At 37.1% G+C, this 27,258-nt stretch overlaps 1 protein-coding gene across 3 annotated transcripts; it reads right to left on the bottom strand.

Annotated features, from left to right (window-relative positions):
* Window positions 1-5,422: 5,422 nt before the first annotated feature.
* On the bottom strand, window positions 5,423-25,686 carry LOC138705990 (uncharacterized). Of its 3 annotated transcripts, none has more exons than XM_069834850.1 (4): window positions 25,463-25,686; window positions 16,503-16,778; window positions 12,829-13,418; window positions 5,423-10,160 (listed from the first exon to the last, which is right to left on the bottom strand). In XM_069834850.1, the coding sequence occupies exons 2-4, from the start codon at window positions 16,755-16,757 to the stop codon at window positions 9,776-9,778; spliced, it is 1,230 nt and encodes a 409-aa protein (XP_069690951.1). In that variant the 5' UTR covers window positions 16,758-16,778; window positions 25,463-25,686; the 3' UTR covers window positions 5,423-9,775. The 3 variants fall into 3 exon arrangements, with proteins under 3 accessions (XP_069690951.1, XP_069690952.1, XP_069690954.1); XM_069834851.1 differs by lacking the exon at window positions 25,463-25,686 and adding an exon at window positions 19,754-19,939; XM_069834853.1 differs by lacking the exon at window positions 25,463-25,686 and adding an exon at window positions 18,654-18,855.
* Between the last annotated feature and the right edge of the window lie 1,572 nt (window positions 25,687-27,258).

The following is a 27,258-nucleotide window of genomic DNA, read 5'->3' as shown; positions in this document are numbered from 1 at the left end:
TTATTATTATTATTATTATTATTGTTATTATTATTATTGTTGTTGTTGTTACAAAGTACTTTTGTAAATAGTATTGCCTTCTATAACTGTTTATAGACCTAAGAATAATATTACGTTTCTACACCCTAGAAAAGATAATGCGATGTATTCCAACCACATTTGTTCTTCATTTGAACATTTAATGTTTTCCTTGTTTGGCTTATATTGCTCCATTCAACTAACACGATGTGTGTATGAGGGGAGGGACTACTTTGCCACCTGATTTGTAAACACTAGCTATAAAATTCTGTGTGTAATTAACTTCAGAGTAAATGTGCCTCAATTTCGAACTCTAATTATAAGTTCTTTAAACCAATATGGAGTGAAACGAAAACACTAAAATTAAGATATTTTCGCCAACATCGTTAAAGGAATCATGAAAACGTACGTACCAGTATCATCATCGTCTTCTTAATCGTTCCGTCTTCAAAGGTACTATTCATAGACATTTCGCTAGCCCGCGCTATGAGCTTGCTAAACTAGCTCCGGCTATCGACTGGTTACTTGTACAGGATTAATATCATATCGATAACACTGGTTTATGCATACGAAAAACGTTAGTTCGCTGATCTTCCACCAGAAGCCCGCGCTAAGAATGTCTATAAATACGGAAGGCTTTAAAAACTGATCTTACTATCTTTTCTGCAGCGTCCTCTGCCTCGCTTCTCTACAGTTCTGTATTCGTATAGTCGTTGTGGAAATCTGTCATTGTTAATTCGTCTCACATACTCCATCTGTGTGTTGATATAATTTTTTATTTCTTCAACAATACTGTAAATATTCAGATCTTGTCTATAGCTTCATTTCTGATTCATTTAACCTTTGTATATCGTAGAATCGATCTCTGAAATCTCACCTCTATTGTCTGTATTCTCTGTTGTTTTTGTGTCAGCGTTCAACATTCAGCTCTATGGAGGATTGTGGTGATTGCCATTACTTTATATAAAATTTTAAAATTGCTTCAGTATTGGCTTTGTCATACAATGTTCTTTTAATTGTATCACACAAGCATTGGCATTTTTGGATTCTAAAATCAATATCTTAACAATTATTCAGGCTTAAGATATAACCAATATGTTTAAAATTAGTAACTGGTTCTACAGGATTGTCTGCTATTGGAATATTTGATCTGCTCTAGTATTTTCCTGTGAAAGATTGTTTTTTCTTTCTCTTGTCTACAGATAATATTTTTTTTATGGAATACTTAGAAATTTAGTAACAGAAATGGATATTAACCCAAATGCCATTTAATTGTGTTGTTTGTAAATCTTGTACAGTGCGTATGATAAAGTCTCTAGGATGAAAAATGAAGTTCGAGAATTGTTAATAAAATTCTTAATTCTGGTGTAATGACAGAAATGTACAATAAGTGATTTAGTACGGTACTGGCGGAAATCATCGATATTGGAATCAAATTTCAAGTCGCTGTTGTGCTTCAAATGAGCACAGAAGTACACAATTTGTACTTATAGTTCAATCTACCACTTCTAGCGTTTCAAGCGTCAGTTCGGCCCTACTTTATGGCTGCAAAACGGCTGGTATCGTCGGATATAATGGGGAAGCTCCAGTTTTTGTCAACCGAAGCTTGCGGAAAATTCTACGTGTTGGTAGTCTAACCACTGGATATCTAACGCGCAACGTCATCGGAGACGCGTGGACCTGGAAATTCCTGAGAGGAAATAGAGATGGCAGTAAAGTTAGGAAATTTTGATGGAATTTGAGTGTTTACCGATCCCATTGGTAAAAAAGGTTGAAATTGGGCAATGTGGCAGGCGAACACAATGTGACACAATATGCAGGATAGTGAATACGATGCAAGTAGGATTTTATGGTTGAAGTACGACAGGTGCATCTGGAGAACTGCAGGGCACACATGCGGTGTAAGAAGTAGATGTAAAATTCATATTTGTCGATAATGAGAAATATGGGTAGGCCTATATTTAATTTCAAAATTGGAGCCAAATATCTGTTCTAGTTTAATGAAAATCCAAAAGTTGAAGCACAAATAATTTCAAATGAAGAATTCTGATGTTATTTCTATTGAATGTACACTCACGGAGAGAAAAAAAATGGTCAGCTTAGAAACTTATCCATTACGGCCATGCAGTACAGCTATACTGAAATTTTACATCATATTACTCGTATCTTCCACTTATTGTTTCCCTCCAACGCCTTTAGGACGAGCCTAATCTACTCTGCCGTTGTTTCTAATTTAGATAATGATAATACTCACGGAACTTTCAAAACCATGAATTTAACAACGAATAAAATTACAGGTACACCCCATTTGTTTATGCTTATAAATTTTGAAAGGAGAAAGCCAAAGGCTTGCTGTCGAAGAGTGCCATAGCTCAGTGATAGATGCGACTACCTCTGAAATAGACGTTGCCGTCAGCGAATAGTGATTACAAAGAATGAACAATGAGCGAATTTTCCTGTGTTTTGTTTCTCTGTGCGCCGGCGGTTAGTTCCACTTTCAAGCGCTAGAGGTTAGTGTAATCGAGCACACGCTAAGATAATAATTGAGTATAGACTTGAGACACAGGATCCAAACATCGCTTACCTTACTGCATAATCCAGTAACGCTTTGCTTCAAATAAATTCAAGTTAACAGCTTTTCCTTATTTCTCAGTGACAAACTAGTTGTAATAATAATTTATATATATATATATTATATATAATAAATTATATTATAAAATAATATAATGCATTATAAAATTATGTATCAAATCCGTTTAATATTTGTATACGATATGATTTAGGCATACGGTTTTACTTCTCATAGGAGTTTTGTTTTTTCATTTTCAGCGCTATCAAGTCATTACATATTAATTGTTGATGGGGTCAACGTCTCAACTGTCGTTATAAAGGAACTCTAGAGTCTAGACATTACAGTTAATGACGGATTTATTACTTCACCGGTCCAATTTATTTTATTTCAGTACATAATGTACCTAGATGTATTAATTACATGTTTTATAGTTCCGCTGTGTCGACTGCTAGCTGGTGTGATGTCAGCGCCAACTCCCGGGAGAAAGCAGAATCTCACGCTGAAACTGGTTTGAAGGTCATTGAAATCAGTCTTGCTACATCAAAGGTACCGACGCGAAGTGTCCATACTGTATAATTATCTATACGCTGTTGCCGTATTCGATTCCTGTTCATTGTTTGTATTTTTATAGTATGCATTTTCACGTGATATTGATTACATGTATTCCACTATCGCTGTCGTAACATTTTGCCCCCAATTGTGTCTTATTAGTAAGGAAATTCACAAACTTATCCGAAATAAAAACACAAATGATGTATTATAAAAAATCTGGAACTTGCATGATACTACATCGGTATACTTCTGAACGAACCGCTTTTTATGGTGCATTTGTTTTTGTTAGCAATCACGCTCGACTCCACGAGATTTTAACTTTGATAAAAGTGCTTCTGCTGATACATTCCATAGCTATAGAACAATATATATATATATATACTTAAATGATACGTACGTGCATACATACATACATACATACATACATGTTCTGCCCATGGGGAGGTCTTTCACTGCAAACCCAGCATTCTCCAATCTTTCCTATTTTTTGTCTTTCTCTTAGTCTCCGCATGTGATCCATATATCTTAATGTCGTCTACCGTCTGATATCTTCTTCTACCGCGAACTCTTCTCCCGCTCACCATTCCTTCCAGTGCATCCTTCAGTAGGCAGTTTCTTCTCACACAGTGACGCAGCCCATTTCTTTTCCTCTTCTTGATCAGTATCAGCAGTATTCTTTCTTCACCCACTCTTTTCAACACAACTTCATTTCTTATTCTGTCTGTCCACTTCACACGCTCCATTCTTCTCCATACTCACATTTCAGATGCTTCTATTCGCTTCTCTTCACTTCGTCGTAATGTCCATGTTTCTGCTCCCATACAATGTCACACTCCATACAAAGCACTTCACTAGTGGCTTGGTTCTTTTTCCAGAGGTCCGCAGAAGATGCTCCTTTTTCTATTAAAAGCTTCCTTGGCCATTGCTATCCTCCTTTTGACTTCCTGGCAGCAGCTCATGTTACTGCTTATAGTACACCCCAAGAATTTGAAGCTATGCACTTGCTCTACTACCTCATTTAGAATTCGCAAGTTTATCTTCTATATTTTTCTTCCTATGACTATGCTCTTCGTCTTATTTGTATTTATCTTCATCCCATACTATTCACAGATGTCATTCAGATCTAGTAGCATATATTTTAGTGTCATATCCTCTTCTGCTAACAACGCCATATCATCAGAAAATCTTATACACTTTATCCTTCTTCCTCCTACTATCACTCCTCGCATGTTCTGAAAATAGTTCTTTACTAAATCCTCCAAGTAGATGTTGAACAGTGTAGGTGATAAAGGACATCCTTGACCCTTGAAGCACTCCTCTCCCAATTTCACTTCTTTCTGACATTTGTTCTCCTATCCTGACTTTGACTCGTTGTTTCATATAAAGATTACTGAAGTTTTCTCTCTTTCCAATCTACACCAATTTACTTTAGGATCCCCATCAGTTATTTCAATCCACTCTGTCAAAAGGCTGTTCTATGTCCACAAATACTACATGCACTTCTTTATTCTTCTCTGGGTATCTTTCGCCTGTTCGTAGCAGTCCAATTGCATCTCTCATACCTTTTCCTTTCCTGAAGCCAAACTGCTCTTCTTTCAACTGTTTTTCCATCTTGGAATATAAACGTCGATTCAGTATTCGCAAGAGAATCTTCGTCGAGTGCGATATTAGACTGATAGTCTTGAACTCCTTACATTTCTTAGCATTATTTTTCTTCGGTATTGGAATCAACAATGTCTACGTAAAATCTTCAGGCCATTCGCCTTTCTCATATATTTCGTTGCATAATGGTAGAATTTGCTTCTCGTCGTCATACCATGTTTGCAGTTTTCCTTGGGAAAGATAAATGCGGCAGCTTCCGGTTGCTTTCTACTGTACACCAGGCACGAGAAAGACTTTGGGGACTGAGACGAAGCGGGGCAATGCTGTGAATGAATGTTGATGTTATAAGATGTCAAGGTCACACACGTGGGTACTCGTATCTGTATTGGCTAGTTCCCACAGCACAAACAATAACATTGATACACATATTGATACTACCCTAGTTACAAAATTAGATCACTGTTAATCTCCTGGTCTTTTAATCTCTCCATACAGGAAATAACATATGCAGGAGAGCTCATGGTTTTAAACTGACGTAATAATGGTAATATTATCTATCTACTTCGCTCCAATAGATTTGACTAATTAGGCCCTCTGAACTTTACCGAAATTCACCGCAAGGGTTAAATATCAGTTATATCAGGGTTCTTTACCCAATCAGAGACCGGGATATCCCAATTAGCTTTGCACCAAATAAATAAATCGTTTATTATTGTTAATATTTCATTAAAATCAATTAGGCTTCCACTGCATTACAATATAATACTGCAATGTTAAATAGAGTAATTATATTACCAGTATTTAAAATAAATCAGCTAATGTTGTTTGCTTTTCATTAAAATCAAGTAGGCTTACATTGTAATGTAATATAAAACTACAAGGGTACCGGTAAATTATATTACCAGCACTTGAAATAAATCGTCTATTGTTGTTCGCTTTTCATTAAAATCAAGTAGGCTTACATTGTAATATAATATAAAACTACAAGGGTAAATTATATTACCAGCACTTGAAGTAAATAGTCTATTGTTGTTCGCTTTTCATTAATATCAAGTAGACTTACACTGTAATGTAATATAAAACTACAAGGATAAATTATATTACCAGCACTTAAAATAAATCTTCTAATGTTGTTTGTTTTTCACTAAAGTAAAGTAGGAATTACACAGAAATGCAATATAAAACTGCAAGGATAAATTATATTACCGGCATTAAAAATATATAGTCTATTGTTGTTTGCATTTCACTGAAATCAAATAGGCTTCCACTGAAATACATACAATATAAAACTGCAAGGTTAAATAATTGTATTACCAGCACTTAAAATAGCCTAAATCATCTATTGTTTGCTTTTCACTCAAATATAAAGAATAAAGTACATTTATACTATAATACAATATTAAACTGCAAGAAAAAAATTATATTATTAGCACTTAAATAAATCGTCTGCTCATCATATGTTCATTTGTGCATCCATCGGTGAAACTATACTTCTGTTCCTACAAAATCGTCTTTGCTATACTGTTGGTATGTTTGATTTTAAGCTGTTAGCATACAATTTGAAAAAGGAGAAAACTACCAATGCTGCCATGAAGTTTTCTTTTTAAAGGGAATTAGAGTGAGGGGGCGACTGCGACTGAAATAGAGATGGGCACTTACTAGAGCAGCGGTCATCAGCACAGAGCACCCTGGAGCTAGCGTCTCTTAACCGCGGAAAATACACTGCACTATGGTGCACTCGTAGCTGCTAGCGGGTATGCTCTCTACCCCTTCCTGCTGCACGACGGGGCACACGAGACGTCTTCGCTTACCCTTTACCCATTTCAGCGAGTGTTGACGACCATTGTACTATAGTATCGATAGTACTATCGACTATTTCTATTATCGATAGTCCTATCGATAGTTATAATCAAAACCATCGATACTATCGATAGTTATTACAAACATTTTTGTTAATTGGGTATAAACTGAATATGAATATGAATTTATGTCTAAACGAGTATTGAATTATTACTTTAATAATATACATATACTGAATTTAATCTGAATTACATATTAATAACACACAATATTATACTCTGTCCTTAAAGTTCCAATATTAGCCATCATTATAATGTTTTTTTTTAACATGTGACCATTGCTTCAAAGATAGTTTGTTCCCCATTAAAATAAGCATTCCCACTTTGTTGGGATGCAGACGGTTTCGCCTTTCTTGATCAAGTTTCCATGGGAACCGAATATCCCGGTGAATACAAATTCTTTCTCACCAAATTACTTAGTTGTGAATGAATGGTGTGTGATAAAAGGAACGTATAATTGAAAACAAAATACTGGACTTTCTTAGTTAAATATGAAAAATAATGAGTGAGTACCTGAAATTTGCGTAGTAGTTAAATAGGGATTTAATGTAAAAATTGTACTTTATAGTAAGGTTGAGTTATAAATTATAACACTGGATAACTATCTTCCATAATTTTGTAGATTAATGGAAGTCATGAAAACTGGTTTCAGACAACCGGAAAGAGACAATCCAATGCTTCAACACTGATTATAAAGGGACTGTATCGTTCTCGGGCCTACTCTGTCATCTATGCGAGATATGTAGAACGCTTTTATTCTACCTATGATTGTAAAGTGAAGAGTCGTGTGAGTTGTTCGTTTACGATTCGAAAGAATACTTGGAATCATAGAATGGGATGAGTTCTGAACAAAACGTAAATTAATAGTTACAATCTAATGTCTAATTAAATCCCTGAAAAAGAATCGTGTTGCGCAGTTCCAGTTTGAAACTTTCAATATTATGAAAAATCTTTGCATTTTTCGATATTATCGATAGTCACCAGAACTATCGCTAGTATCGGAAACACTTTGACTATAGATAGTATCGATAGTACTATCGACTATCGCCCTTCACTAGACTGAATTGTGTTTCAATCACCTCTATTTTCACCCCTTTCTTGAAAGTTTGTGCAACACAGGTATGCTTTGTATTGCGTGAGAAGGAAAACCCCTTCTTCAACTGGTAATTATTGTCCTTGACAGATTGTAAAACTGACCAGAGACACATCTTACAGTACAGTATTTCCAATACGTATTCAGGAAGAAAATGATAATATAACGGAATTATTGATGACGATAAACAACTTTTTTGCAATGTTTTAGTATCTCTGCGTACGGGATTTCACAAAAGCGTTAACATTAGCCAGCTAATAATATTATCCGTAAGCGGCGTGCACTGTATTTGGTCGTTACTCAAAATTCACAGAATTGGATCCCAAACTTTGGCAACCTGATAGCAGCTACATTGCCACAGAAAAGTGTATCAGATCTACAAAAAATTGTATTAATGATATGCGGAACGTGAATCCAGTAGAACAATCGACTATATACATAGGATGAACAGCAAAAGCACTTTCTTCTGGAGAATGTTAGCGATCACAGGCTTAGCGAACGGAACATTTTCCACTAAGATTTTAATATACCACTGTGACAGTATTACTTTCATCATTTAGCAATCTAGTATGTAAATTGCCAAATAAGATAGAAACTTTATATCGTCGTTGTTTTATGAAACCTCCTATGTGACAGTGCAGAAAATAATTTTTCTGGAGGAAGAAAATATTAATTAAAAATCAATAGACTTAAACTGATTCTCGATTATGTAATTTATGTTTAGCATATTAACCACCGTTTTCTACCGAATTACGAGTATTTCATATTCTTATGCACGTCTATTGATTTTTACTTAATTTTTTCTTCCTTCTGAAAAGTTATTTTCTGTACTGTCACATAGGAGGTTTCATAAAAACAACGACGATATGCTTTGTACTGCAGGCCCATTGCATTTTGTTTAAAATAAAACTAGATTGTTCAAACATTGGTATTGACTTTAAATTTCACATAAAATTTACCATATTTCGGGAATATTACGTTTTTAAATATTGGAGCACTATAGACTAGAGTCGAAGGCAATTCGGAAGGCGATTGTCTGTTAGTGTTTGCATCGAGAGAGACAGATAGAGCAAGGCAGTGTACAACATTGCCACATCGTACTTCACGCGCACGTGCAATACAAATAGCACAGGAGAGAATTCAAATTATCAAAAGACAGTAATGTCCTTAGCCGTTGATTACTGTAAGCATGACACAAGCAAATCCTTTTTTCTTCACTAACAATATTCTTTGCACGTTCTCAAACCCACACCACATGCTTCTGCGCAGTCGTTTCTTGCACGTTGGTAACGTTGCAGCCAGTATCATGATGGCCGGCAACGTTATGCTCGTCTATGTTTTTAAAATAATTATACACCTTAAACACTATTTTCCGCGCCCCTGTGCAATACTTGCCTTTTTATAGTCTCTTTTTCCATTTATTTACCTTACACACACGCACACGCGCATGCACAGTAAATGTTAGTTTTACTTATTCAATGTATTGAAACACTCACACGTGAACAAACGAACTCGGGAAGTGCTTGTTACAGACTGATTCCGATTGGTTCTACTGTACAAGCTTTTGACGTCACACACCAGAAATGCTACGGTGCATATAGCAGCCGACCGCCTTCCGAAATGCCTCTACTCTAGTAAGCTTACCCATATTCAAAGTAAAACTTTGTTTTTCTTTCATTATAAGGACGAACCTAATGAATGGATATGTTACTTAAAATGTAGTTATTTGTTTCATCTGTGGATCTGAACCACTATTGAAGCACCAATCCGATAAATTACATATTTGCTTCTAAACTACGAGTTATCTATAATGCATAATATGAACAGAACATACGCTATCCCTTTAAGTTCGGAAGAATTTTGTACTGTATTTTACTCGTTTGTAAATGAGATGTCGGTACTGAATACATTAATAAAATGAAAATTTGTTTTCTGTTATTTTTGAAATGCATTAGATTTAAAGATTTTTAACAAAATGATATTGTTCTAATTCAAGAGAGTTAATAAATTTCGGGAACTTCCAAATTCCCTGATTTACGAGATCAGGTGTTTTATGACTCTTCTAGAATATCTACAAATTCATAACCATCCTCTTGCTTCAAATAGAATTAACAACTGCTTCAATGAACGTTTGTACTCCTCACTCAAGCGGACACCTTCCTTTTCTTGCATCATACTCTCAACATCACGAATCTTGCTCCTATCTGCCATAACGACGGTGCGTCCCACGACGCTGCAGAGCACTGCGAACAGACTTCTCTTCTCCAACTCTTCATTAATCATAGCCATTGTGGGCTGAAGATGTGGATGCTTCAACAACGTGAGGATCTCGCAGAGTGTGTTATAGTACTCCTGTATCAACACTTCGGAATGTTCAAGTGCTTCAGTGGATGCACTAGTATACAGAACATACTGCAGATCCACAACTGGCGATGTCCAGTAAGTTAACTGGAAATCAACAAACCTGGAACAAAACAGTAGTTAGGCCTAATAACTAAAATATTCAATGTTTTACTCCATTCTTCATTCAGATATAAAACTATGATTATATTAATTAATGACGACTACATAAGATTTTTATAATGTGGAAAGAAGTCTTATTTTTTCCTGAGAATGAAGAGAATATGTAGGGTAAATAAACCCCATATCATATTAGTTACATGTATAATGTCGTAGAGTTTTTGTTCCCGTTGTTAGGAGATTGTTTATCGTTTGTCATTTGTTATTTTCAATGTTGTGCTTGTATATACGCCTTGAATTTTGCGGATTGAATGAAGTTAGTGCTATTGCTTGGGCTGAGGAAATGGAATATCAAAAAACGAACACACTCGACATATTATTCTGTTTGAGTTCAGTAGAGGAGCAAAGACAGCGAAGACGGCTCGAAACATTTGTGACTTGTACGGGGAGAATGCCATTGGAGAAGTGACTGTAAGATAAACGTTTTGTCGTTTCAACACACAATACCTCGTACAAAAGTTTGTGTCCATCCAAGAAGATTATATCGACAAATTTAATCAATAATAGACCAACCGACAATTTAAAAAAAAAAATAGGCCATTTCCACAGATCTGTTGATGGCAGGCTAATTTAAATCGGAAAAAATCAAGAATGCGGTATCTGAATTTTGCTGCTATTTATAAGCAAAAATTCGTTTATTGCATAAAATTCATTTATTTATTTTGCTTTGAAATATTAATTGAACTGCTGGTCTCTCATTAAAAATCTGTTAGCCTTTTCTGGTATTATTTATGCTACTCTTTTGTAAAAGTATGAATGTTATTATACTTCTTGCATCAAATGTTTTGTAAAAAAACAGATTTATTTCAATGTTCAATATCTCGAAACAGGTTTTTGGCGCTTGGTCCCTTATTGCGTAACTCTGTCCATATTATGTGTCTGGTGGGATGAAGAAGACATCGTGTACTACGAATTACTTACCAGGAAAGCAACCGTAACTGCTGGCATTTATTTCTTACAACTCAGACGCCTTGCGGCCGCAATTGAAGAAAGACGACTTGGAAGACAAGTGCTGCTGCAATACTATAATGGACATCCGTACTCCGCTAACAAGACGAGCAGCTATCCAGGAGCTTGGTTGCGTGGTGATACCATATTCTCCATATTCTTCCTATCTTGCGCCCACAGATTTCCTCCTTTTTCGTTCATTATCGAACAGTCTTTAAGGTAACTTCTTTCATAACGAAGATTATTTGCAAATTTGGATTAATGATATTTCTGTAAGTCCAAACCAGCAGATTTCTCCAGACGCGGAGTCAGAGAACTACCTAGGTAATGTAGGAGAATTACTGATTAATTTCTGTCTACTATTCATCTCAAATATAAACTTTTGTCACAATGAAAAAAAAAAAAGAACGCTACGAAATTTTGAATGAACCCAAAACTATGATATATAATATTATTCATTTGAATTTGAGTGATAAAATGCGAAAGAGTATATAGATAAAAGCAAAAAACTAGAGATTTAGTGTAGTAGTAACGTATGGAGCAAGTGTGAGAATTGTTAAAACAGAAATGACGTGATACTGAGATGTTTCCTACATATTGGTAAAATAAGAAAAGGAGAACTCGAAATATCGTGAGGGACGGCAAGAAAGTTTTCTGTATAAAGAAAAGATACAATTCTCAAGAAATGGAATACCTTTTACCAAAAAGACAGATAAAATATGGATCTATAGGCCTATATTGCTATATTCGCAATAGTACTAGCAGAAGAAACGGAAGGTATCACCACTGCCACCCTCACAACAAAATTACCACCATACTTCTACATTATATTTGATATTTGTATTTCGGAGTGTGTTATTTTCTGTATTTCAGTGTCTAGGATATATGACGAAACTTAATTACGTGGTGTAATTGCGACGCAAGGGCTCAATTACAGCAAAGAGTGTCATATTGACAAGGGCCAGATACTCTTTCCCTAGGCCAGGAATGCAAAACTGTGCTACAATTGAAGCATGCGTCATAAGCCGGAACACACAACTCATCCCTTTCCTTCAATCCTCGCGTCATTGTACGGTAGAGGGAGAAGACTATAGAACAGTGTGTTTGTCAAACGTCACACTGTCATTGAAGGCTCCGGCCTTGTGGATGGGAGAACGAACTCTTTCCCCAGGCTTCCACCCCTCTCTTCCCCAGTTCTGCAACCCTGCCCTAGGCGGAATTCCAAACTGCGACCGTAGCTAACATGTATCTTTCAATTAGCATGCCTTAGTTGTTGCGTATACTATGCAAAATTAAATATATAAAAAGATTTTACCGTTGCTGTTCAGTTTTTTCTTGGTATGAATAGGATTGATATTGTAATGGGAGAAATTTTGAGCTCAAATTGGAAAGAAAAGATTAAGTAATTACAACGTAATTGTTTTCAAGTATCATGGAATTTGTAAGCAGCTACAAACGTAAGTTAATTGTAGACTTCGCCAGAAAAAGGAAATACTCTCATTGCATATATTAACCATTAAACATAAGTCCACATTATAGTTGAAAATATTTTAACATCAAAAACTCGACCTGAACACAAATACTTCCTGACACATTGTCATTCTCTCAGTTCTTAAACAGAAAATAAAAATTGTATATTTCTTTGTTTCGTAATGGATACCAACCTGACTTCCTCAACTTCTGCAGTGTCCTCTGAGTAGCGGAACATCATGTTGTTAAGCCACAGATCTCCATGACAGAGAACATTGAATTCGCCATTTCGAGAGACCCCCAGACGCCATTTTTCCATCACTGTGTCACAGAGATTGTGTAGCTTTTTAGCGAACGTGTCTTTATATTTTGGCCATGTTTCCACTTCGTTTGCTACTTTTTTAATATTTTCTGTAAAAAATGCCTCAATTCCTATGTCCTCATCTATAGAAAACATGTTATCCATGAATGGTTCAAATATTGTGGGATCTTTTTCATATTGAACTAAAGAGGCTGCATGAAAACGTGCAATCGTTTTCATGACGAGAAGGCAGTGCTTCAAATCCAGACCAGATATCCTGTTGTCTGCAAGTCGGAAGCCATTAACTTTCAGATCTTCCAATACTATTGACGAAGCGGTTTCATGCGAATCAGAATATAAATATTTTGCAGAGAATGGTTGATTATTTAAAGAAGGCACATTGTCCAATAATTTGTACATTGCCGGGAACATGATGGAGAAAGCAGCCGTTTCCTGGTGGAATATATTTCTCACAGACATCAACTGCAACAGTGAGAACATTAATTCATTTCAAAATAAAAAAGAAACAATGTTTAATAGTGTTTGTTGTTTGTTATTGATTTGCGAATTGCAATGGATCAGGTATTTTTTGTGGTATTTTGTAAATAGAATACAAATTACATAATATTTTGTAAATACAGTACACATAACGTAATATGCATAGGTTTTTGTTTATTAGAATGCAGTGTAATATAAGTCTATCGAGAGTGATCGCAATTCACGGTCTTCGTGTTAGAAACACGAATTTTCAAAAAAATACTTAGATCCTTGAAAGGCATTATGAGTAAAGTAAATGTTAATAGAAATTAACTTATTTGTATCATGGCTTCAAATGAGTTACATACAGTCATGTATTACATTATACGAGGTGCTATTCAAAGCAAGTGACCACACCGTCCCTCTGTTCCTGTCTCTTTATCTGTGTCCCTGTCCCTGTGCTTGTGTCTCTATTTATCTGCATCTCTCTTCTCTTATTCTATGGCTCTCTGCCACATGTCTGTGTTTCTCTTTACCTGTCTACCTCAGTTCCTATGTATGTCTCTCTCTTAATCTGTCTCTGTCCCTGTGTCTGTCTCTCTCCATTTCTTAGTGTCCGTCTCCATCTGTCCTGTGTCTTTGCCTCCTTTTTCTGTGTCTGTTTAACTCTGTCCCTTTCTTTGTGTCGCTCTGTATGTCCTATGTCTGTACCTCTCTTTTTCTGTCTGTCTCCCTCTCCGTCCCGGTGTCGGTGTTCTCTTTTTCTCTATCTGTGTAATTCTGTCCTTTCTATATGTCCTGTGCTTTGCCTTTTTTCTTCCGTGTCTCTCTCTTTCTGTACCGGTATGTCTCTCTTTTTCTGTCTCTCTCTCGTTTCTTGTACCTGTCTGTCTCTTCCTGTCTCTTTACTTATCGTTTTGGTCTAACTTTGTCCATTTCTGTGATCTGCCTCGCAGTCCTATGTCTGCGCCTCCCTTTTTTATGATTCTGTCTCTCTCTGTCTCCGTGTCTCTTCTTCTGTCGCTCTCTCTTTCCTGTCTCTGTCTCTCTTTTTCTAAATGTGTCTAACCCTGTTCCTTTCCCTGTGCCTGTCTCTCTCTGTCCTGTCTGTGCCTCGCTTTGTCTCTCTCTCTCTCTCTGTCCTATGTCTGTGCCCCGCTTTCTCTGTGTGTGTCTCTCTTTTTCCTGCGTCTGTGTTTCTTTTTCTTGTTTTTCTCTCTCTGTCACTGTGTGTTTCTCTTTTTCTGTGTCTGTTTCTCTTTTTCCTATATCTGTGCCTATCTTTCTCTGTCTCTAACTCTGTTCCTTTCTCTCTATCTGTCTCTCTCTCTGTCCTACGTCTGTATCTTTCTTTCTTTATGTTTATTTTTGTCCCTATATTTGTATCGCTTCCTTTGTGTCCGACTTTCTCTGTCCTGTGTCTCTGCCTCTATCTATCTGCGTCTGTCCTTTTGTCTCTATTTGTGTCGCTGTATCCCTATGTCTATTTCCCTCTATTTTCCTATATTTGTCTCTCTCTATGCACATGTCTCTCTTCTTCCATATATCTCTCTGTTTCTCTCTCTCTCTCGCTCGCTCTCTGTACCTTTGCTTCTCTTTTTGTGTATCTGTCTTTCTGTGTCTCTATCTGTCCCTGTGTCTCTTTGTGTTCCCCTCTATTTCTATGCCTATCTCTTTGCCTGTATGTCTATACTTCTGTCTCTGCTTCAGTATCTCTTTCTGTCTCTGTGCGTTATGTCCATGAATTCTTCTTTGCCCCTCGTAGAAGATAATGATGGAAAGTTTCTACTGTATGTTGTACGCCTACTGCATCGAAGTTGTTTATTACTTGTTGCATCCTTTACACTGCAGACGTATTCAGAAATGAATACAAATTTCCTAATAGTCATAGAAACCAAAACCTTACTTATTTCACTACAGTTTCTTAATTCTTATTGAAAGAGCAGATGTAGCTTGTCCCTACGAGCGTAATGCATTTCTGGTTCTACAACTATTAGAAATTCCTTAACTTTTTGATGAAAATTATTTGCTGTTTATCTATAAAGCTTCCTTAAAATACATGTGTGTTTGTTATACGGTAGCGAATATGAGGCGCTCACAAACAAACATTATAATAGGGGTAGATAAAAAGTTCTCTTTTCTTCTTCTTCCACCATATTAATAATGTCAAAACAAGTACTTATACAAATTTTGGTCATTCGAGCGCAATTATGAGGACCGTGAGAACTGTTTCCCTTGGGCCGTTTACAGAAAGGAAACAATTTCCTGGAAAGATTAATTGGAAGATATACATCAATTGTTGAGCTAATTTCAAGAAATTCCCCACCGGAATTGAGACATTTGTCATATCGTGGTATCAATTTTTGTATCCCGGTGTCGTAGAAGTCAGCCTGGGGATCGAAACCAATGTGTGGCAGCCGTTTGCACTTCTCTGTCGATCCTTTGATATGGCAAATGTCTCAATTTTAGTGGGGGATATGTTGAAAAATAGCTCAACAGTTGTATCTGTTTCAATAAATGTTTCCGATGAAATTGTGTTTTCTTTCTGTAAACGACCCCAGGAAAACTTATTTTATTAATGCCATCGCAATTGCGCTCGAGTGGCCAAAATTTATACAAGCACTTGTTTTGACGTTATTAGCACTGTGGAAGGAAAAAGAAATCTGCCCCCATGAGAATGTTTGCTTGTCAGCTCATAAATCGCCCAACCCACAAAATTAAAAGTTATTTGTAGTTTACCTCTTTGTAAGAGTGCGCGAAATATGACACACAATCGAAACTTTTGCTGAAATTTTATGGAAAAACTTAAAATGATCACTACGCCGATTTACACGTTGACGAGAATAGTATGAGGAGCTCTTTATACCAATTGGCCTGACTGGCAAATTTTGTCCGCTGAGCGCCTCATATAATAAACCAATGGGCTATAGAAAGACAAAATATATTAATTCGATTTGTAACTATAGCCGAATTTAAGTGTAAGATCCATCTTATGGGCAAAAGTATTTTTTCATGGAAATTGGTAACTTTTCAACATAAAACGGAAATAATTTGAAACTATAATTAGCCTTCAATAGTAAATTAAAATACCTTAGCAAGTAATCCCTCAGATACTTCTTTTGAAGCCTTCACAACGATAGACTTCTCTACAGTATCACTGCCTCGCTTAAATTTGACAGCGACTCTGTACATGTCACTTCCATAATTATCCCCAGCTGCTGTCGCTGCCTTCACCTCGGTAAAAATTACTGTAATGTTATCGTCTCCTTCTGCAGATCTCAGAGCCTTTTCAAAGAAAGAAGTACTCATCCATTTCGGCTTAGAGATCTCGTTGTTGCTTGTCATGTTGTCTTAGAACGAGTTTACCTGAAATGCAGTAAGTAGATTAGACATATTAAGTCACTTAATTCTAAGCTACAATTCCGTTACTGCTGATTTAATTGCAAAAGAATTTATTAAATATTTGTCTTGAAGAAATATAATAGCAATGGGTTACATTATAGGCTAGATTAATAGAATAAAGGCCCATGATCATAATGCGTGTGTTCGTTTCATGTCTAGTGTCCGCTACAACAATCACATTTCGCCTTCTTTCGATAAATTATTGTGGCTCAGGTTAAATGAGAGGAGGAAGTTACATTCCCTTTCTCTCTTACACAGAATTTTGCACACCTCTGCTCCCTTCTACTTATTTGTCCGATTCCACAATCTTTCTCGCTATCATAACTTAAATACTCGGTCACAATATGATAACACGCTAGAAATACCACTCCACACATCATCTCTTTATTCTTCATCTTTCACTGTTGCTACTTCTCGTCACTGGAATTCTCTGCTACCTCAAGTTAAGGGCTGCCGAACTTTAATTTATTTTAAATGTAAACTAGATAAATATCTTATGATGAATTGCCAAACCTAACGCGTTGCAAATATTTAATGCAAATTGCACTGTATTTATTTTTATTTTTGTTTCTTATTTTTATTGTGTAATCATGTAAATCGTGTTTATTTATCACTTAACACCAATATGTTTCCCACTGTGTTTTATTATTATTATTATTATTATTATTATTATTATTAATTTTTTATTTCTAGTCTATGTTTTATTGTGTACAGTACATTTTATTCAATAGTCGGGTTCTTGTTTAATTATGTGAATCATACTTACTTGTAATCTAATACTAATATGTATTCCAATGTGTTTATTTCTATTTTTACTGTGTACATTTTTTTATTGAATTATCGGCTTCTGTTTGTGTGTGATTGGTTTTTGATTCTAACAACATTAATATGTATTCCACTATGTTTATTTCTATTTTATGAGGTAAATTTTTATGTAACTACGTCTTTTGATCTCATCATATATCTAAAACGTATCAGTATGTAATTACTTAAATCCGATTTAGTTGTATGTTCAACTATGTAAGCAAATTTTAATCCTGGTTGAGTGTAAGAGAAGGCCTTACGGCCTTTAACTCTGCCAGGTTAAATAAAGCCATTATTATTATTATTATTATTATTATTATTATTATTATTATTATTATTATTATTTTTATTTTTTTTAATTTTAATTTTTATTATTATTATTATTATTATTATTATTATTATTATTATTATTATTATTATTATCTACCATCACTGTTACATCAGTGCTATAAAAGAAGATAATGGGTGTAGAATTATTATATGCCTAATAAGGAAAATGCGGGAATGTTTACCGATTTTATCATATCAAGAATATTATCAATATTTCCTGCATGGTGCGGCACTAATAAAGGAACAATGAGATAACTTAAGACTGCTATTGATGAGGAATATGAAATGTACCCCTTTTGTCAAATTAAGCTGATAATCGAAGTAGTAAGAGCTGTGAGGACAAAGTTACGATTTTGGAGTTGTCAAAAGCAGCCGCACACGTATTCTAGAAATAGGAAAATATTTTGTCGGCTAAAATTTGATTGCAAAATTCTTCGTTCTTAATTGGCCTGACTGGCAACGTAGATAATAAGGAATTCGACACAAAATAAAAGAGAAACACTGTTCTGAAATACAATTGGAATGGATATGTTTTACGAGCTTGGATGGATGTGCACAATAACAGTGTAAGATTCAAGGATATGTAAGAGGCAGGACAGATTCAAATAAGATTTTAAGAGAAAAACGTTCATGAATAGCAAGAAAACAGGGAGATGGAAAAAGGTATACCAAATTTAATAAGAAATGTTTTCAATAGTAGCCTACCTGTGTCTTGGTCTTCTGAATAAAATTCTTATTAGTACCACAGTAGCTAGATTCTAGAAATAATTTGTGCTATTAAATTAATGTGTGGTATATATTATGTAATACTGTGATAGAAGGCGAGTGTCTCCGTCTTGTAAAAACTGTAGATTCAGTAATTAAAAAAGTTATACAGCCATGAAGAGGTTATGTGCTGTTGGAGAGGTCACAGATATAGAGAACCAAGATTGCCAATGAAGTCTCAAGAGCTGAAGGCTGGCCTTGCGGCCAGTCGTCATCTTAAGATACTACAACGTGTATGATATTTGTATTCACAATGATGATCTATAACAATGCTTAATGGCAACACAGTAACATGACGTAATGTATATCATACACAGAAAGAAGCATCAGTTCTGAGTTTTATCGCCTTCATTTATTAATTAGTCGTAATATTGCATCAGTCGACAAAAGACGTCCCACCATTTTCGTAAACGCATTACTATGCATTTTTAACGTCAACCTTTAATATCACGATGGAGATACTTTCATTTCTCCGGCATCAAATATGTCAAGATACATAAATGGTGGGAATATTGATGGAATTGCTCCTTTCCTTAAACTTCTTGTTTGTCCTGTAAAATCCATATCTTTTGGGGGGAAATGTTGCGAATTACACTAGATGCGACAGTTAGTTGCCAATTATTCTCTCTTCTCACAGCCCTGATCCACATTTCTCGTGTTTCTCAATATGACGAAAAGCCGTAATTATTAAGAATGAGTGTTTTATTTAAAAACCTTCAGCAAAACATCAAGAACGGGAACCATTAAAATACATCGCTGATTAATATATTACAATCATAAGGAAGTCGTGAATTAATTAAAAACATTTCTACACTTTAAATGTTACATTTAATGAACTGTGTTATCATTAGCATCACAAACACTGCATATGTATATGTTACGAAATATAATAGTTTTTTAAACATAACTTGAATTTCTCTACTTAGACATATCTGCTATAGCAACACATTTTTCTTGTTTCTTCCTGTGGTACTAGAAAAAATGTCATCCATACACAAAGCAAGTATTTTTCATAATAATATTATATAGAATGTACCTACATTTAACATTTACACAATTCACAAAAGTGATAAAATTCCAACAGAAACTCGTGTTTACTATTAGCATTACAAACAAACTGTAGTGAGATAAGATAGAGCTAGTTTGAAGCAGCAAGCTTCAGTCATACCAATACGAAGATTGGAGCATTGCCAATCTAGCCAATCTAAGCTCTCCTTGTCTGTAGGAGAGATAGAGCTCAAGGAGGCAGACCAAACTGATTTTGAGTAACAGGAAGTGACGTAGGGAAACAATAGTGTCAACCTCAAAGCACCCAAGGAAGTGTCATCTAGCGACTAACATAGGAACCAGCTACAAAGAAGTTTGAGGCAAATCGGAAGCTAGCGTAACCTAACAGCGCGAAACTAAACTGTTGGTAAAGCAACCAAAAAATGGCAAACGACAGGAGGAGAAGCGAAAGAGGAAAAAGCGAGAAACTCGCTACGAATACCGACAATGTCGGCATTAATAATGAATCTGGAAAGAAGTGAAAAAAGAGAAGGCAAGTGATATGCTATCAGTAGTACTCCAGGAAATAACGGAAATTGAGAAGCAAAACTAAAATCACCGAGATGAAACTAAGAAAATACTGGATGAGCTAAAATAGGACCTAAAAAGAGAGGTGAAAAATTAGATAATGAAATGACTAAGCTGCAAATAAGTTTAATAATACAGAATCATCCATAGACGACAAAATACAGCTAATAGAAAATAGACTATAACAGATAGAAGATAGAGAATCGAGAAGGAAAGGACAAGAAAGAAAAAAACAACATAATCATACAGAGCCCGGAAATTGAATCAAACAGCACTGAAGTGTAAGACAAAGTAAAGAAAATTAATTGTCTTGAAGTAACTGTAAAACACGACAGTACACTCTAACTAGGGAAGGATTGAAATGATAGACATTTAGCTCTAGTCAGGATGAAGAGTTTTGAAGAAAGAAATTAAAATTATGCAGAATAAACACAAACAGACAGAAAAAGACTGCTTCATCGAAGACCACATGTTAAGAGAAGAGCGGCAAATCCAAGTGGAACTTCGAGGGACGAGGAAAGGGCCACACTGTGAAGATAGGCTTCCAAAGATTGAAAATAAATGGAAGATGGGAGTACCCTAACAAGAACAAAGCAAGAAACCATCGACAGAATCAGATTACACGCAAGAACATCAAGAAACGACGACCCAATAAAATTAATAATGGGAAAACTAAACATTAGAACACTAAGAACAAAAGAAAGATAAGAAGAACTGCATTACGCTCTGGGCAATATAAAATTTAATGTATTGGAAATGAGTGAGGTAAGAAAAGAAGGAAGTGTTTAACCGAAAAGATAAATGTAAATACATTGAGCTTCATAGGACAAACAAAAGAAAAAATAGGTGTTGAATTCTTCAGCAATAAGAACATCAAACATTTTAAGCAAGAAATAGTTGGTATAAATGAAAGAGTAGTATTTCTCATCTTAAAGCAATTATTCAGACACAAGCACTCACAGAATCAAGTTCGGATGAATAAATGGAAGAATTCTATAAATATGTAGATACTACCATAAAATAAATAAATATAGAAAACAGCATACTTTCGTAATGGGAGTTTTCAACACTGAAATAGAAACGAAGCAGTATACCGAAGAAGAACTATTGACCCCATGGGTATGAGAGAGGAGACATGCTAATAAGATTTTCACTTGGGCATAAAATATTGAATTTATTCAAGAAGAGGTTTGCTTCGAAGTTGACATGGCAGACCCCGAATGGAGTGACGAGAAATGAAAAAGATTACGTACCAAGTAACAGATTAGAGTTACCTGTTGGTGAAGAATGGATAGAACGGAGAAAAATGCTCTCAGGCACCGGGATTGGAACCCGGGTTTTCATCTGTACTTGCTGACGATTCAAATTCCGATGCCGGATTGAAACCTTCTCAGTTGAAGTTCTACCTCTCTGTTCCCCTTTCGTAGTCTATGCTCATGTACTGTGATACTGTCACATAAACTCAATCCGTAATTGAAGATTTTTATTTTGCACAGAGTAGTATCTGCTGCAATGAATGTCTAAAACAAGTCTTTAGAAAATTCCGGAAGTTTATTTTCAGAAGGTGTGCTAACGTTAGACATTAATCACAAAGAGTCCTTGTGTTGACCGACTAAGTCGTTGTAAATCTCTAAATTTATATGTGTAGACCAACTATGCAATGTTATTGAAAATTACTAACAATAATTTTTGTACCGGTATAGTCTTTTCCTTAATATAGTTATAGACGCCACAAAAGATATTTAAACAATTTGAGGAAAACATACAAAATTAATGAAAATATTGTCAAAATACAGTATACCCACCAGTACACAAATATCGAAAATATTACTATGGTTGAAATGTGTAAATATGCCACATCAAGTAAACTAACCACTTTCAGACTCACAAAGTAATAATTCATGCACATATAGGCCTATCCCAACGAGCAAGGGATGAAACCAATTATAAAAAAAATATGAATTTGAATTAACTTCCGGGCCCAAACCATTATCATCTTGCCATCGTTGTTATTACCATAATCTTGTCACGGATACTACAAATAGGCCTAACCTATCATCTATCATCTTGTTACCCCAATCACCACCATCATCTTGTCACCGCAACCACCGCCACCATCTTGTCGCCGCAACCACCGCTGTCATTTTGTCACAGCAACTACCGTAACCAACTTGTGGCTGCAATAACCGTCACCATCTTGACGCCGCAACCATCGTCACCATCCTGTTGACGCAACTACCGTCACCATCTTGTCGCAACCACCGTCCTATCTTGTCGCCGCAACAATCGTCATCATTTTGTCGCCGCAACCACCACCACCACCATCTTGTCGTCGCAACCACCGTCGCGATCTTGTAGCCGCAACCGCCGACGCCATCTTATCGTCTCAACTACCGTCATCATCATTTCGCCTCAACTATCGTCACCATTTTGTCTTGTACCGTTGCAGTCTTGTCGCCGTTAGTACCGTCGCCACTTGTCGCCGTTTGTACCATCGCCGTCTTGTCGCCGTTAGTACCGTCGGATCTTGTCGCCGTTAGTACCGTCACCGTCTTGTCGCCGTTAGTACCGTCGCCTCTTGTCGCCGTTAGTACCGTCGCCATCTTGTCGCCGTTAGTACCATCGCCGTCTTGTCGCCGTTAGTACCGTCACCGTCTTGTCGCCGTTAGTACGTCACCGTCTTGTCGCCGTTAGTACCGTCACAGTCTTGGCGCCGTTAGTACCGTCGCCGTCTTGTCGCCGTTAGTACCATCACCTCTTGTCGCCGTTAGTAACGTCGCCGTCTTGTCGCCGTTAGTTCCGTCGCCGTCTTGTCGCCGTTAGTACCGTCGCCTCTTGTCGCCGTTAGTACCATCACCACAATATCGCCGTTAGTACCGTCGCCGTCTTGTCGCCGTTAGTACCGTCACCGTCTTGTCGCCGTTAGTACCGTCAACGTCTTGTCGCCGTTAGTACCGTCAACGTCTTGTCGCCGTTAGTACCGTCAACGTCTTGTCGCCGTTAGTACCGTCGCCGTCTTGTCGCCGTTAGTACCGTCGCCATCTTGTCGCTGTTAGTACCGTCGCCATCTTCTCGCCGTTAGTACCGTCACCATATTGTTTCCGTTAGCATAGTCACCTTAATCTGGTCGTTAGTACCGTCACCATAACGTCGCCATTAGTACCGTCACCATATCGTCGCGTTAGTAGGGCCTACCGTCACCATAATGTCGCCGTTAGTACCGTCGCCATAATGTCGCCGTTAGTACCGCCACCATATCGTCGTTGTTAGTAGAGCCTACCGTCACCATAATGTCGCCGTTAGTACCGTCACCATAATTCGCCGTTATTACCGTGACCGTAATTTCACCGTTATTACCGTCACCGTAATGTCGCCGTTAGTACCATCACCATAATATCGCCGTTATTACCGTCACCGTCTTGTCGCCGTTAGTATCGTCGCCGTCTTGTCGCAGTTAGTACCGTCGCCATCTTGTCGCCGTTAGTACCGTCGCCATATTGTCGCCGTTAGTACCGTCGCCATATTGTCGCCGTTAGTACCGTCGCCATCTTGTCGCTGTTAGTATCGTCGCCATCTTCTCGCCGTTAGTACCGTCACCATATTTTTGCCGTTATCATAGTCACCTTAATCTGGTCATTAGTGCCGTCACAATAACGTCGCCATTAGTACCGTCACCATATCGTCGCTGTTAGTAGGGCCTACCGTCACCATAATGTCGCCGTTTGTATCGTCACCATAATTCGCCGTTAGTACTGTCACCATAACGTCGCCGTTAGTACCGTCACCATAACGTCGCCGTTAGTACCGTCACCATATCGTCGCTGTTAGTAGGGCCTACCGTCACCATAATGTCGCCGTTATTACCGTCACCGTAATGTCGCCGTTATTACCGTTACCGTAATGTCGCCGTTAGTACCATCACCATAATATCGCCGTTATTACCGTCACCGTAATGTCTCCATTATTACCGTTACCGTAATGTCGCCATTATTACCGTTACCGTAATGTCGCCATTATTACCGTTACCGTATTGTCGCCGTTAGTACCATCACCTTAATATCGCCGTTATTACTGTCACCGTAATGTCGCCATTATTACCGTTACCGTAATGTCGCCATTATTACCGTTACCGTAATGTCGCCATTATTACCGTTACCGTAATGTCGCCATTATTACCGTTACCGTAATGTCGCCATTATTACCGTTACCGTATTGTCGCCGTTAGTACCATCACCTTAATATCGCCGTTCGTACCGTCACCATATTGTCGCCGATGGTACCGTCACCAATCTCTTTGCAACTATCATCACCATCTTGTCGCTACTGCTACTGTCATCAGCATGTTGTGAATACTATTAACATCACCATGTTGTGAACACTATTATCATCACCATGTGTGAACACTACTATCATCACCGTGTTGCCAACGCTACTGTCAACACCATCTTGTCATTGTCGTTTTCACCATATTGTCGTCACCGCTACTCGTATCAGTACCCTGTTGTCATGATTTTGTTATGATCGTTACTGTTATCACCATCGTGTCGTCACCGCTATCTTCATTATATTGTTGTCACCCCTACTCAGGTCACCACATTGTCGCCATGGCTACTGTCATCACCATCTTGTCATCTCTACTGCCATCGTCATATTGTCGTCACAACTCACCACTACTGTCTTCACCATATTGTCTTCGCTACTGTAATCACCTTCTTGTCATCATCGCTAATATCATCACCATCTTGTCATCGCTAGTCATCCTATCTTCGTCACTGCTAATAGCCTACCATCAGCAATACATAACCGCCATTAATAATGGATTAAAAGTTTAGAACACTTGGCATGTTCATATTTGCCGCGGTGACTCCAAGATAGCGTCTGCGCTACGTAAAACCTTCAAGTGGTCCGTGGATCAAATCCCGGTGTGGGCAATGGAAGAAATTTGTTTTCCGTCTGAGTGGTTATCTTTTGTCTGTGATATCTTTGCAGTGGCCCTGTCTCATGCTAATCGCACATCCAGGGAGGCTTGCAATGTGTGGTTGTGTCTAGTGTCGATTCACAGAAAATTAGCTTCCCTTCACAATATGGCACAGGCGTATAAGTCTCTAAAATATAGGAAGTAAAACAGATAACAAGAAATATGACTATTGATGTTACAAAAAAACACTACTAACCTTCGTGTTAGAAGAAATCTTCACCTTTCTTTTGCTGCGAAAAAGACGCAAACTTCCCGGTGACGATGTGCTTATTGCCATTCATCCAACTTCTGTAAGAACTATTATATCGCGTCTTTATACATGTTTAACTGATATGTACAAGTGTATTAGCAGTCTCGTAAAAATTAAATGCTCTCAGAGATTGCCAGTCGCGTTTTGTTCGAGTCGAGAGTATTATCAAGGTGAAATGTGACGTCATTTGAAGCAGACATTAAGGATTGAAGCAGAGATGAAACATAACTGCTGTAGTTACATAAACTTCTCAAGTCAAAGTTGCTAGTCCTTGAAATATTATCAAGAAATTTAGCCAGTGGCGTAGCGTGATTGTCGAAGTAATTAGTCTTAAAGTTAATTGGAGATAAATACGAGGTGGACCTTGGGAAATAGTACTAAATAAGAAGACGAATATCAGAACATATGCATAACTTATAAAAGTTTATTTATAGCAGTCACATACACATGAATTGCCATTTTATGTCTTGAATATAACATCTTACAAATGACCTCCATCGGCTTGACAATGAGTGGACATTCATCGTCTTAAACAAGGAAATAAGGTCCGACAATGCCTATGGAAACTCCAATAGCGCACCAGACATTTCGGCTGTGTAGAGGTTTCTCGTGAAGTTGTGGGTTCCTGTCTGCATAATAACGAATATTTTGCTTATTCACGAACCCGCTAAGATGAAAGTTCTCTTCGTCAGTTATTGCCAGAGCAGACAAAATGGTCTCATATTGCTGTACTCTGTCAAGAAATGTTATGTAGAATCGTAGCCTATTCTGTGTATTTTCCGGCGGCAGCTCTTGACACACCTGTAATTTGTAAGGATGAAACAGAAGTCAGACTTCACAATTCTACGCTGGGAAGTGCGAGACATGCGTCATGTCCTTGTATGGCGACGAACAGACCGCTGCGGACTTCGTTGCAGAGCCACACGGACACTTTGGATGTTTTCAGGCTTACGAATTGTTTTCTGCGGCCCCTCATGTTTCGTATTTGCGACTGAACTATTTGTTCTCCACTGATTCACTCACCTGGATATCGTCCTTCTGCCCCGAATACAGTGATGACTGTTCTCTCCACGTCGTAACATAAGCTGCGCAAAAGCAACAGTATTTCCACGAATATATGCTTCCACTGTCCTGACACGGATCTCTTGCGATCAGCGGTTCATGGCTAAGAAAATGGCAGTAATAGTTGTTTTCTTTGGGCAAAACAATTGACGGAAGAATCCATTATTAAGAGCAAGATTAAAAATGTAAAATGTGGACCTACTATTTCCCTCCGTCCACCTTGTATTTACTTTCAGACCAGTAATTAAGAATCGTAGATGTTTGAATAAGTAAAAATAATACCACAGTCTATTATATACAGTCACGAAGCTCAATACGTAGTAAATATGCATCCATAGATAGTTACTAACCACTAGGATCGCTAATATCGCCTCATTACAGACAATGCGAAATAGTACCGGCACAGTCTATTGTTCCTAACACCCTCACAACTCAAGCTTCGTTACTGTATATACTACTAGACTGTGGTAATACTCTGATAACAGTCTTACTTTGTTGTTTGTAATGTAGTGTATCATGTTTAAATGCTTTGTTTAAAGGTCAGATGAGCCTACTTTTGTTTGTAATTATTACGTCATAAATAGTCATTACAATATCCATCGAAATGCCAAAATTAGTTTTTTTACAAGGTAATGGTTAGGCCTACATATTATGTAGTCGCTTATTAGGTTCTTTAATGC

This window comes from Periplaneta americana, chromosome 9 (genome assembly GCF_040183065.1).
Source record: "Periplaneta americana isolate PAMFEO1 chromosome 9, P.americana_PAMFEO1_priV1, whole genome shotgun sequence".
Taxonomy (NCBI): domain Eukaryota; kingdom Metazoa; phylum Arthropoda; class Insecta; order Blattodea; family Blattidae; genus Periplaneta; species Periplaneta americana.
This window is presented reverse-complemented; position numbering and strand designations above follow the sequence as displayed.